The sequence below is a fragment of the Eufriesea mexicana genome, unplaced genomic scaffold (genome assembly GCF_001483705.2).
Source record: "Eufriesea mexicana isolate 0111107269 unplaced genomic scaffold, ASM148370v2 scaffold124, whole genome shotgun sequence".
NCBI lineage: Eukaryota > Metazoa > Arthropoda > Insecta > Hymenoptera > Apidae > Eufriesea > Eufriesea mexicana.
This window is the reverse complement of record NW_016908357.1, coordinates 1,056,734-1,070,259: the sequence shown is the minus strand read 5'-3', so window position 1 is coordinate 1,070,259 and position 13,526 is coordinate 1,056,734. Positions and strand designations below refer to the sequence as shown.

Here is a 13,526-nt window from a genome sequence, read left to right as displayed (position 1 = left end):
TACACGACGTATCGGTTATCTGATACTACCGCCGATACGAAGGAATCGACCATATTTCCTGAACCTGTGGAAAATTCGATACATTCTGCGCAAAATGTAAGTTGTTTGTAACGTTGTTTTTTATTCACAGATTATGCACATTGTCAAGGTTGACGTTTGCGGTATCGAGCGTTATTTTTCTTCGATACGATGCCGTAAACACGATTTTTCAAGTAGAAAATCAATCAAGTTGCTCTCATTTTAGCATTCAGTTCGAATATCGTGCTCATTGGTGTCGTAACATCGCGGGAAGAGCACGACTCGGCATGCTGAAATTTGGCGCGAAAACACGAGTGATGGCGTCACCGGCATTCTCGATTTGTCGACATTTACGCACGCTGCGCATCGCAGTGCGCCGGCTTCTCGTGTCACGTGACTTCGCTCTACGAATTCAGTAAGTACTTTTCTAATAATTATTATTTATCGCTTTTCTTTTAGATGAACGTGTATCCGTCGAGATCGATGTTTTAATATCCCGATGAAACCTTTATATTCCCATCAACAGTGATTACGATTATTTAACGAGGGGAAGATGTTTCTTTGTACGAAGGGTACGTGCTAGACTGTAGTATGGGTGGAATCATACTACGACGAGGCCATTGATGCATACATTACGGCGTATCACGATGGGATTCGTGAGAACGAAAGTCGTTTGCCTTGGGCAAACGAAAGCAAGGAAAAGTATGAAAATCGAGAATAGGGAATTTTAGTATTAAGCAATTATGTAACATAATTTATAGTTTGAACGATACACGTGTTAGGAAAACAGTCACGATCGCAAGCTCGTTGAAATTACTCGAGTCGATTTATGTAACAAATCGAACCGTCAATGTTCGATTAATGACAAGATTATTCATGTGAAATTTGCATAAGTCTCGAAGTACTTCAAATAGGTTATGGCTGCATCGTACAGATATTCCATGTGTTCCTGAAACGAAAAGGCATATTATATTCTCCGAATCGCGAATGTAACGTATGTTTTAAAAGCTTGTTGGAATAATTTCAATCGAAATTACCAGAGATTTGACAAAATCGTGTCTCGATCGTTTAATCGCACGAATCGCTAGGACAACGTCGCATTCCCTTTCTATAGTCATTTTTTCCAAAAGAAAACTTAAAGCTAAGTAGAGTCCACAGCCAGTTACGCCATCGCTAATTGTAAACAAACATTTTGCTTGAAATATTTCTTGATAATCCTCCGATTTGTATAAAGATATTTCTGAAGTCTCGATGTAATCTTACTGGCACAGAACAACGATAGGTCCGTCTCCTCTCGAAATTTTCTCCGCTGCTTGCCATAATGTCACTAATGATACGTCCGCAGGTGGATCTTGATTTCTGCCAGCTTTCCATTCCGTGGAGGACAAAATCGTTACCTGCCGTTCAGTGGCGGGTTTCTGAAATAACGCAAAGGTCAACACGCTTTATTTCCACGCAAATTCGATACGTTTACCTCGGAATTATTCTCGAGTATCAGCCTCTGCGACGTGTAGTGCGTAAAATCGGTAAGTTCTTTCGCTCGAACGTTCATATATGGTACCGGTTTAAATTCCCCAGCTGGGACCATGGAACAGCACGTCTAGAGAAAGATTTATTTGAGTACGATTCGTTATCACCCTTCGTTATCGTGAAAATGTATCGTCGACACGTTGGAAAGATACCGCGTCGTTTAAATCCGGTGGTTGCAGCGAGATGATTAATTCCACTTTATATTCGGCCACCATTCTCCAGAAATCGCTAAACGTCTCAGGCATTGGTAACTGTGTCGCTATATACTGATTCTGCAACCTTACACCGTCCACGTAAACAGCGGATATGTAATCGCTGTCCTCATCTGTCGGCGGATATCTTTTTAAATACGTTCTGCTGACTTTCGCTGCGAATAAGTTGTTGCGTTATTGCACTTGCAGGGATACTACGAAGCGGTATAGAGGGCAATAAAATTATTTCAAACCTGAGACTAATTCTGGAAACCTGTTTTTAGCAAGGTTGCGTTCAGATAGCGACGTTTGACTGATCGGTGGTCGGAGAGCTTCGTCTTGCCAGGTCATTTTTTCTAAACTTTTTTACATATTTTTTAATTAATTTTCGTGCACGTTTCCTTCGAATTTTGTTAACCGAATATTCAAATATTCCAGAGATTCGCCGAAAGATACCTGTCTCGTTGAATCGTCAGTTGTTTCTTCATCTCCTTGATCTTTATCGGCAGGAGATCGTTGCAAGGTAAAGATGTCGGGACAGAGAGCAGGCATTCCAAGAGCGTTAAATGTGCCAACAGATATTGTTGCTTGTTGTCCACCATATTAGCCCTTTGGCTTCTGATCGCCTGCGTTTCGGAGAAAACGTCCACGACCTGGAAATATTTTTAAAACACATTGCATCGTTTACGAGGAGCTGATGGATATTTAAAAAAAAATATTTTACCCCTTCCGCAGCGGCTCGTCGAAGGCAAATGTCGCATAAGATTATAGTTCCAGTTCTACCAACGCCTGCGCTGCAATGCACCACCACTGGTCCATTTCCGGGTGGTGTTGCCAAGACTTTCTTTAAATACGTTACCACCGAATGCGTGAACAACGGCACGCCATGGTCCGGCCATGCTGTGTAATGCAAGTGCTCGATCTAATTTTTAAACAGCGTTTCAGAAAATTTCGAACCGAGATACGAACCGTCATCGATCTTAATCGTTGCTACCTTACGAGCTTCGTCGCCATACGTCACGTGTAAAGTACGAAACGTGAAATCTGCGAAAACGGTGTGTCTTGCGTTCAGAACGGTTATATCGCCATACTTCTTCTTTTTCCCGATATCTGGCCAATATTGTTCGCACTTTGCCTGTACACATTTCAACGTTATCCGTCAACCGAGCGGTCTTTCCATTTTTGAATTAATCCCTACCTTCCCGCCCTCGGTCAAATTCGCAACCATGCAGATAATGCAGCTTTCTTCTTGCCAGATCATTCTCCAAAAGTCAACGATCGTATTGGCCTTTGGTCCTTGCGTGGCTATGTAGAATTTCTCCTTCTTATACCCCTGTTGTAAAAATTTCACTGATTATTGGTCAAATTTGTTTGCTAATTCGAATCATTTTCGTGTTCCATCACGATCGATTACCTTGATGTAATTCGCGTTAATGTAGTCCGAATAGGGATCGTCCGGAAGTTTTTCCAGTGTCACGCGATTTTCATCGTCTGCCGGATATCAATATCAACGATATTAGCGTTTGGCAAATATCCTGAAATTCTACGAGGGATAGTTTACGTACACGCTATGAGGTTGGCATATCGATTCTTCAGTTTGTTTTGCGGCAATTTCCCACATTCCCATGGTTTCGTTTGTCCTCTCGGCAGCGTCTTTTACGCAATGTTAAAGGTGTCGTTACGAAACGCGTTACATTCGGTGTAAATTATAATTTCTCAAAGTATCGAGGCACTTACGCTGTACTGTCTATCGAGCAATCCAGAATCGATCGCTTGCTTCACGTAATCCTCGAAGTCCTTCACCTTTACCGGAGGCATTCGTTCTTTCGTTTGATTAGTATCATTCGTGCATATCGTGCCATTGTCGTGAGGTGTGCTTCCACGCGATGGCAGCTCTTTCTCGGTCGAGGTAGGTGCAGTGGTTGCAATTTGTTTAACACTAGACGAGTTCGACTTTGCATCGAGATTTTCGTTGTTGAACGCCAGAGACATTTCTTCGTGCGGAACGATCTTCTCCAGAAATCCTCTGCGTTTCCTGCGAAATGAACGACCGGTTCCAATTTCCGTATTCTGATTCGGTGAGAAACGGCGAAAGAGAAGCGGACTTTACCTTCGACAGATGAAAAACACCACGGTCACGGCGACAAGAAGTATCGCAATGGGAATGATCCACGCCTCGTCGTGTCGCCTCGGTATTTCGCCGATATGAATCGATGTTGTTTTCATGACCATAATCTCACCGTCCATCCATCCTTCTTCGCTTAACACAATCACCGCTATTACGTAGGACTCGGTTGGCTTTAGCGGACAATTCGTGCCGCTACCGTAAAGCTTGTTATCGCCTATTGTGAACGTTTTACCGGCGTACATGTTGGTCTGTCGCGAGGGTGAAAGTTTGTTGGATAAAAAGCACTTTTAGATACAATCTCGCGTACGACGCCTTCCGTGCAGGCGAGAAAGCCGTAAAATATTCGAATACTCACGGGAAACATGGCGGCTGACCAAGCGGTCTCGTTATACTTGATACCCACTTTCTCGCGCAGATAGGGGTTCAATTCCGTGTAATTCTGACAATCTCGTGGTCCCTGTATAACCACGTTCGTCACGCTGGTTTTCGTCTCGTTCAGAACGGTAGGAATGCGTAACAAGATCGTCGAGTCCTCGTTGCATACTTCCATTCTCAGTTCCCCCTCGAATCCCATGGATAAAGGAGTCTGTACATCTACGATTTTCTTTTTGCTATATATATCCGTATTCGTCACAGCTCGGATGGAGATTTGGTACGTGGACGAGGACAATAGGTACAATTGCTCTCTGTACCGTAATTGGTATTCCGTGATCGGGTATGCGTAAATCGAGCCTCGTTGCGATCGTTGAATCTTCGTTCTGAGCCGCGACGATACCATTTCTGTACTTATCACGAATTTCTGTAGACGTCCGCCCGTCTTCCAAGGATGGGACCAGGTCAGGTTTACCACCCCATTTTCAAGGGCCTCGGCGACGAAGATCTCTGGCGCCTGTGGCTCCGCTGCGCTTGAAATAACCGGCACCGATAATTCGGCACTAGGCTTTGACACGTTTACATTCATGGCTGAAACCTGAAGGATATTTCTCGATAATCGGATACTCACGAAGCGCCTCGTTTAGACAATAGATGTCATTTTTGCCTACCGTTAATAAATTTCCCGGTTGATCTTTAACACTTGCACACACGTATTTATCCCACAGTTTGCAATACTCCGTTGCCCGTATCTTCAGTACGACTTTGCAACTCGAATAACAACTGCTGACTACGTAATGTTGTATTTCTCCGTTCACCGGTGGTTCTGGTTCTAGCCATCTTAAATACACGTTCATGGTTTTCGAGTCGATTTCGTAGATATCGAGGTTCCTCACGGGAGGCGGGGCTGTTGCAAATCGGTTTCCATTTATTAGTCGATGGGAGTAGTTTTCTCGAAGATTTTCTTAAACGGATTCTCGCAATAATCTAACCTTTCGGAGGAGTGGTAAACACAAGCTTCTCGTAACGAAACTCGTTGTGCATTCTATTGTAATTTCTGATCGCGTACACTCGTGCTTCGTACGTTTCGACACCGTGCAGTATGTTGATGAGATTAAGGGAGTACTTCATAGTTTGCTTCACGGTGCTGAAATTCGCCACAGCTTTGCTCATACCGGTGATGACGATCTTCGCGATAATGGGCCCAGAAATCGTGGTGCAGTCCCTCGGCGGGTCCCACGACAGCGTGTAATTTTGAAATTTTAAATCACTGTACACGGCAGTTGGTATTTCTGAAAGTACCAGATTCTCGTTGTCCTCGGAAAAGAAACGTTGAGACGAAAATGTTGAACGCGAGAGGGATCTAAGTTTCGTTTACCTGTCTGATCGACGGTGAAATCAGTTTGCGTTTCTGGTCCACGATATGAAGTGTAAGGTACGACTTTCACTGTGTAACTCGTGTAAGGAGTTAAATTTGGGAAGTTGATACTGTTCAGCGCGGTGGAGACAGAGACGACATCTTTCTTCGGAGGTTGAACCTTCAGACTTTTGCAGCCGTAATACGTCTTCACCTTGAAAGATATCACGGCGTTGCTGATGAGATTTTTAATTGCACTCGATTAGATATTTGATTACCTTCAGTGCAACTTCGTATTTCGGTTTGTTCCTGTATACGTGTAACGGTGGATCCCATTTCACTGCGACTTCCTTGTTCGATACCAGTATGGCTCTGAGATTTTGTACACGCGTTGGCACTGCGAACGTAAACAGACACCTCAGAGAACATAAGATTACCGAGATTGGCCGAAAGAGGTATAATTACCACTGTCGAGAGTTCGAACCTCTCGCGAAAATATAATTGCTACTCCTTTGCTAATTGTGATTTTATAAACAGTGAAAGGTGTCAGCGATGTAAATTCGTATGGCAGTTTGGTCAGTCTTCCTTTGCTGATCTGGCTACTGGTTTCCACGGATTCGAACACGAAATCGTACCAACCACTTGGACACGAATACAAATCCGCCTGGAAATCGATAACGTTTGCCATTCTCGATCGGCAGAGTACATGGTTACCAATTAATTACGTACCACTCCTTGACCCATCTCCAACGTTAGACTAGTATTCTTTATTTCTATCTGGAAGTTGGTAGTACCTGAAAAGTTTCGTCATTTACTATGCATCGTTAAACCGGTATTTGTTGATGAATATATCAAATGCAGTGATAACTCACTAGTGCAACGAGTTGTGAAATTCTTCCATTCACCGTGTATAGGTATACGATCATTGTTAACGTATAGTATGCAAGAAATTCTGTAAGAAATGCCAGGTTCTAAATGATCTATATATCCAACCATCGTTGAGACATTACCGAATATCTTCACGTAGTTTCCAACTCGGTTGAAAGCAGTTTCTCCCTCTTTCTAGTGAAAAAATATAGTATCTTTTTACACGATCGAGATACGAGCTACTCGTTCTGAAATTGTGCAACATCGCGTCGAAAGTATTTCAATTACCCATATAACGAACTGATAAGCAGAAGGTATCAATCTGTATTCCTCTTTCACCGGGAGACTCGCGCGAACAGTGGTTTCGTTAATGAAATCGATGATGGGCGGTGGTGGGATGTCGATGGCTTTAAGAAGATTTGTCAAATAAACTTATACCGCGTTTTCATATCGCGAATGTCGATCTTTTACCTATTTTACAAAAGGGTGGTATGTAGTATCTGTTAGCGCTGTCGCAGCCAGATTTACATTGGCCTGTCGTGAAGCTGCAATTATCTACGTAACACGAGCCACAGGTTCCCTTGCAATTGTATCCGTACATGCCGACCTCGCAGTCTGCAAGTAAAATCTGTCAATCAAAATTGTCACCCTCGTTGCTGCTTCCCATTACGACGTATAAGATCTTTACTAGAGCGGCAATCCTTTCCAAGGAACCCTGGTGGACACGTGCAGCCCCTGGTGCTGCAAATCACCGTTCCCCTGCAGTCGACGCTGTTTTCCAAGTCTTTGTAGCAGCTCACGGAACAGTAAGGTCCCACTCTCCCTTCGGGACAATCCATGTCATCTAGGAATAAACCCATAAAGTTTCTATATCGATCTTGAAGGGACGAACGACGGAAATATGAAACATTACCGAACTCTGAATTTATCGTCGCATCGCGTGTAGAGTCTACGACAATGCTCCCGTTGTGAGACAGTTTCTGACATGTCACGTTTGGCCAGACGTAGTTGCTGTAGTAGTAGTCTTGCGTAGCTTCCATGATGCCGTATCGCATCGTGCCTGTAAATAAGGCATCGCGATGATCAGGGATCAATCCTTACCGTTGTAGTTTCGTTCGTCTAATCATCATCGCTGATTTCACGTAGACGTACCTACTGGGGGGCACACGCGAACATTCGCCACAGCCCACAGTGGGTCGAGTGTTTGCTGCTCGAGTCTAGGGATCAGTTTAATTCTTGCCATTTTCTCAAAGTTCGACGACACGGTTTTATTGATTCGAACGTATTGCCACGTGGGTAATCCATGGGCAGCAACTACCGTAGATCGTTTTATTATTTCCAAACTTTCCCCGTTGTTTTCGTCGACTGGGTCGACCAGTGCTACTCTTATTTGACATTCCGCGCATAGACCGACCACCATTTCTATGCAAAGATTCATGTTGTTGATATGTAAGACGGGACTTAGCAAAGTTGCCTCCACGTCAGTCGTGTGAAGGAAACTGTCTGAAATGGAGTAACGCGATCTTGGATCATTTCTATGGATCTAACGATCGACTCTGATGAAACTGCACAGTGCGAATGACTTACATAGGTGAAATCGAAAAAGCATAGTCTTGGTGCTCCTTAAAAATAAATTATAATAAGAACTCTCGTTTCGCAGTCGCTTATCGTTGTCCTTGTACGTCATCAGCGTCTTTTCTGAATCATAAACCGCTATGGTTTGTAGGTTTTCGTTCCAAACGAGAATAAACGTTCTCCACTCAGTCGGGGAAAGTGCTTCGGACTGTATTATTTACGATTACATTATTTTCTCTTAATCATTTCATTCTATAAATATAAATAGAATGAAATTACGTTGTAAGAAGCCCTGATTTGACTACAGGTGGGATAGATGGGAAAAAGCATCGGAGCCGGTACGCCGTTCACGCACTTCCGGATTGCAGATTTCGTGTTAGTCCAGCCTCCGATGATGATCCAGTAACAAGAGTCATTTTCATAGTATTCCGCGTCACACAACAATACGTGAGCGTCAGTCGCCCCACGGATAGAGACTACGAAAGCTCCCGATTTCTTTAGTTTTCCAATCGGACGATACTCGTTCAGTCCGCCAAAGTTGTTGTACTCCCTGAAGTCTAAAAGCTGAATCGTTAATTTAAGTTTCGCACTTAACTAACTTCCTTGGAAACTATCGGACCAAACCTTCCCATCGACGATCATACACAGGACCCATCGGTGTCTCTTCGGAGTTGGTCAGGTTCCAGCCTGCAACCTTCCATGCCGACATGCAACTGTCGTGCGAGTTTAGGTCGCAATCGATTTCCCTTTTTTGGTAAGCGTTGAGAAACTGAAAGGCTGCAATGTACGTGCATTCCGGGTACTTTAAAGCGACGTCTTTCGAATTTTCTTTTCGTTGAACGAGTGGTTCAGAAATTGCTTAGAAACTCACCAGTGTCCCCGCCTCTGTCGGAGAATTCGTATGAACTGTACGCCCAATTTAAATTACTATTCCATATCAAGCCACTACCGTCATCCTCCGATACGCACATTAATTTTCTACTACTGTGAGTGTATCTGAAAATTTCTTCTTTGCCCCTCAAGACGACCAAGCTTGAAGAGACGAGTAGAATTCGCGACACGAAAAATAAGACCGCTAATACCTTCATCGTGAATCGTCCTGCTCCAGTCGATTATGTCATATTTTTGTTTAGCGAGGCGAAAATTCCAGACTACGTTCCTTAATATCAAACAGGACAACTTCTTCGACACTGTCACCTCCGCATAGGGACTACCACGAGAAACTTCTATCCCGTTGCTGCATCGTTAATGCATCTGTCGCGGAATGAACATCGAACGTCGAACGTATAAACTCATCGAAACTTAAAAAGCGAGATTCTGCGAGGCGAAGAGGAACTGGACTTCCTACTGGTGAATCTGCGATAAGGAGCGTATCCGGTGTTTGTAACGTGTCGGTGATACACGTACATGGACGTCCAACTGAAACGGACGTGTCGAGATAGGTACACGCACACGCAGGATGAACACACGGTTTATCGGAAATTCGTAGTGGAAATTTTTATTTGAAAATCGATAGAAAATATACAGTGGCTTAGAAAAATACAAAGAGTCGTACTTGAGTAATCGTGACGAGCACGTATGATAAATTTATTCCACACGAGGTAACGTTACGGCATAATCTTAGATCCTTACGTAATAATCTTTCTATACTACTCGCATATGATAATTCGTACTCTCGACGAAACAGCGGACTAGGATTTCGATGTTGTTCCATCAGACAACGTTCTTGCGTAAAAATAATTTCAATCAGCGCCCTCGGCCGTAATTATTTCTAACCAATGAGTTTCGAGAATAGGCGTTTCGATCGGGATATCGATTCGGTTCGGGTGCTCAGGGCGAAAGTCGAGGTATCCAAGAGTGCACCCTTCTGTGTCTACTCAAGTTGCACCTCGGGGAGAGAAGGGCCACCAGCGCGAGAACAGCGCCCAGCAGGGAAACCCCGCACAAGGCGCCAGCAGTGACATCGTGAAGAGGGGTTCCAGGTTTGGGAGACTTGGCAGCGAGCAGCAAAAGTCCCACGCAGCTGAGTGCCGATAGTCCCGCGAGTCCGAGTCCTGTCCAAGTCTTCCTCAGCGTCCTGCAGGCACCGGCCAGGGCACAACAGGCCCCGCAACCGGCCGCACTGTCGTAATAGTACCTGGAAACGAATGCCGACCTGTTTAGCGTTTGACAACAGCTACGGGGATTTTGTTCGCGTGTTATTACCTCCTGCCCTGCGTCCAAGATAGGTAGAGCGCTAAACCGCAGGTCAAGATACCGACCAACACCAACAGCAACGGTGCGCTTCGTCTGTCGTTCTTCTCCACAACGCTGGCCAAGGTTGTGTTCGCGTCGCTATTCGGTGGCGACAATGGTGGAACCTAGATAAACGAGGCGCAGCATTGGATCATCGTGTCGTACTCTACTCTGCTCGATTACGCAATCGAGAATGTATTTTACTCACCACAGCGGTTCTAGCGATGAAGGCACTTTCCACGCTTTGGTACCCGTTTCTTTTCTGTCCTGCGGGTATCACTTGATACCTGGGCGAACCGGACACCATCGGCATAGATTCTGGTCCATTTTCCATGTATGCGTAACGTGGCGGCGGGTCACCATGACCCATCGTCACAAGGTCGACCGGAGCCGTGCCAACGTATCGTAGTCTTCCACAGTTGCTGGCCGGGCAGACATCCTGCTGCCGAGACGGGTTTTCCAATAACGGTAGACATCTCCGCGCTGATGGCTCTTTGTTCGGGGTGGACATTTGAGGCCCCGTGAATGTACGATTCTGCGGTGTTCCTTGAGGCGTAGAACGGGTAGGACTAAACGTTCGACCTGTATCTCCGTAAAATGCAAATTCTTATATGCTACGTGGTATTTCGGAAAAAGTCGGGGATCGTACGAGGCGCAGTCGCGCAAAATGAGTATTTGTCAAAGGCACGCGTACCGGTCGGGGAGCCACCTGGAGTGAGTGCTCTTCTTTGTGGCGTACCGGTTTGATTGAACGAGTGGTGCCTCTTTGGAGACAGGGTCCTCTCCTCGGATCTAGATCGAGGCTTTCTGGGAGTGGTCAATATCTCGTGCAGTTTTTGCGTGGCCAAGTTATTTCTCGGGGAGACCGACAGCTCGTGGACGTTTCGTTCCGGTAGAGCTGGAGGGTCTTCTTCTTGCAAAGGTACTCTGGTATAACGACCTAGTAACACGTTGCAGTTTTATTACCGCGGTCACGGAGAAGAACGCATAGAAACTTGAGATTTTATCGGCAATTAATCTGGCTAACTTACCCTGCGGCGTGGTAATGTGCCTGCGCGTGGTCGACGCATGTTTCACGGTATTCCACGCGGTTTCTTCGTCTCGGTAATCCTGATCACCCGGTACAACGGCGTATCGTCCACCGTTGTTCCGACAACTTTGCATCTGCAGCTCCCGTCCGTCGTCTTGGTTGGTCGCCGGTGCGGAACGTTGTTGCACCTGCTGATACGGAATGAACTCGTACCTCGAGGAACCCCTCCTCTGTATCTGACCCCTCTGCTCGTCCTGTATGTACTCGTACCTTGAACTTTGATTATATATCGCGCGTTGTTCTTCAACTGGCAGGCTTCCATATCTTCGGTGCGTAGGATTCCCGTTGTTCTCGAGGTAGCAGTATCTCTCTCTGCTCTCGCATTTTTCTATCCCGCCCTCTGCGGGTTCTTGGAACGCGGGATTACTTTGACCACCGTTGCATTGCAATTGCAATGGCGGCGGCGGTGGCGGCAGATCGTCGCCGCTTTGAAACTGAGGTGGCGGTGGCAGATCGCCACCAGTTTGGTCCTCGGGTATGTACTCGGATTGGCGGCAAAACGAAGGGTTGGTGTAACAATGCACCGGAGCTGGTTCCGACATTTGGGCCATCCTTTTATCGCTTCGTTTCACCTAACGGATCGCTCCTTCAATTTTCATTAATGTCTTTAGAGCGTGACTCTTTCGCTCGTGCACACGTTCCGTTAGACACCAGGCATACACTGTCTTGCTAGTCGCGTGTCACACGAGACGTAAACGAACCAGGCTTTTATCGAGACGCGCGAGATGTTCGTCACGCGTATTTACAGCTCCTCGCAGGGTCCATTATTCGACGACGAATTTCGAGATTCCCTTCCTTCCACTCACGATTCGCTCTTCTTTCTCACGAGGATCAGCAAAGTGGTGCTGACGTAGGAGGGTGATGTCCAAGTTTCCAGCGAGAAGGTTACCGTTCGCATAGGTGGCGAGATGATCTCTTGCGCGGGAATGTAGCGTACCTTGCACATTTTCTTCGAATTCCACTCGCTTTCCGATAATTTCCTCGCGGTTTATCCTCGATCTTGCGTCCCCTTGCACGACGATTACGCCTTCAAACGGTTCTTCGAAGATTCAAACGTTTTACCCAGTTCCCGAATAGGTGTAAAACACGGCAGGTAGATGGCTGGTGAAAAATTCGCCTCGCTACGTCCGCAACGTTCGACCACGAAGAGTTCACGAGTCCATCGGGGCAAAGTCCAATGCTCAAATGCGTTCGATCCGTGCACTACGGTTGCTTCCAACAAACTGCCACATGAGTTCCCTCAAGAGCAGATGTACGAAGGGCGTTTCTCCGAGCGTTTCCAGTGCATGGCCGTGTGTATGTGCGAAGTATTACCTGAGGGGTTGTCAGAGGGTTCACATAATACGAACCTGGTGTCGCATCCGAGGGTGGGGGCCCTGTCACCTATAGTACGTTCCTTCCAACGTTTTCTATGTCACTGCTACCCTCGATAGTATGTTAAGGAATTTATACGGCCTTTGCAGTATTCCCCTCATTGCTCCATCGCCGCGACATTTAAATTTTAAAACCCGCTCCATATTAATTTCGCTAGTTTAAACCACTCTCTACAATCCTTCGTTTCCTCTATTATCTCCAATAACATACCTCGAATGTCTCTCAAAGAATTTATCGAACGAGTGTATGCATGCTCAGGAGTCCCTCGAAACGGAACAGACACTGGGAATAAATTTTCACATTTTTCTAATCGCTTGAAAAGCAACAGGTAAACGAATCACGAAGCAATTATGGTAAAACGACGGAGAAAATAGTGGGAAAATTGCTGGAACAAAATAATCCATTATCGACTGTTCGCGGGGAAAATTTATTCGCGAAATCTATGACTCTTTCCTCGAATGGAATACTCGTCGTAAACGTAAAAGATACGCGAGACTTTGTCACGTGAGCATCGTAAAAGAACTCCAGTCGAGGGTACTATACATAATTTTCTGGGCAGCTGCTGCGACCGTTGGGACGCGTGCCCCAATCGTAACAGCTGCTCCAACACACGAATGCGTTTCGATCACAAACATGCTCTTTATCTTTCACTCTTCATGCACCAAATACACTGTTAGCTCGTACGTACTAGCCTCGCGTTAACGGCCGAAAAGTCATTTCGTGGAACAGGGAGGAAGTCGATATGTTAAAATTCCGGGCGCAAATTGGACGGTACGAGGCCCGGAAGAG

At 45.6% G+C, this 13,526-nt stretch overlaps 3 protein-coding genes across 3 annotated transcripts; all 3 read right to left on the bottom strand.

Annotated features, from left to right (window-relative positions):
- Positions 1 to 892: 892 nt before the first annotated feature.
- LOC108555436 (receptor-type tyrosine-protein phosphatase T) lies at positions 893 to 7,238 on the bottom strand. The gene is made up of 25 exons (XM_017911069.1): positions 7,152 to 7,238; positions 6,935 to 7,078; positions 6,752 to 6,870; positions 6,469 to 6,658; positions 6,326 to 6,390; positions 6,062 to 6,260; positions 5,875 to 5,993; positions 5,618 to 5,810; positions 5,232 to 5,531; positions 4,911 to 5,146; positions 4,223 to 4,837; positions 3,850 to 4,115; positions 3,477 to 3,774; positions 3,305 to 3,392; positions 3,154 to 3,230; positions 2,938 to 3,072; positions 2,734 to 2,874; positions 2,464 to 2,661; positions 2,196 to 2,392; positions 1,994 to 2,100; positions 1,701 to 1,915; positions 1,493 to 1,618; positions 1,282 to 1,436; positions 1,056 to 1,191; positions 893 to 967 (listed from the first exon to the last, which is right to left on the bottom strand). Exons 2-25 carry the CDS (start codon positions 7,062 to 7,064, stop codon positions 893 to 895), a joined length of 4,380 nt encoding a protein of 1,459 aa, XP_017766558.1. The 5' UTR covers positions 7,065 to 7,078; positions 7,152 to 7,238.
- On the bottom strand, positions 7,108 to 8,772 carry LOC108555393 (uncharacterized). Its single transcript, XM_017911020.1, has 6 exons — positions 8,663 to 8,772; positions 8,318 to 8,595; positions 8,051 to 8,246; positions 7,616 to 7,966; positions 7,377 to 7,523; positions 7,108 to 7,307 (listed from the first exon to the last, which is right to left on the bottom strand). Exons 1-6 carry the CDS (start codon positions 8,745 to 8,747, stop codon positions 7,108 to 7,110), a joined length of 1,257 nt encoding a protein of 418 aa, XP_017766509.1. The 5' UTR covers positions 8,748 to 8,772.
- A 1,058-nt stretch (positions 8,773 to 9,830) lies between these two features.
- LOC108555513 (uncharacterized) lies at positions 9,831 to 12,055 on the bottom strand. The gene is made up of 5 exons (XM_017911174.1): positions 11,305 to 12,055; positions 10,968 to 11,213; positions 10,482 to 10,855; positions 10,244 to 10,398; positions 9,831 to 10,175 (listed from the first exon to the last, which is right to left on the bottom strand). Exons 1-5 carry the CDS (start codon positions 11,912 to 11,914, stop codon positions 9,869 to 9,871), a joined length of 1,692 nt encoding a protein of 563 aa, XP_017766663.1. The 5' UTR covers positions 11,915 to 12,055; the 3' UTR covers positions 9,831 to 9,868.
- Positions 12,056 to 13,526: the final 1,471 nt, after the last annotated feature.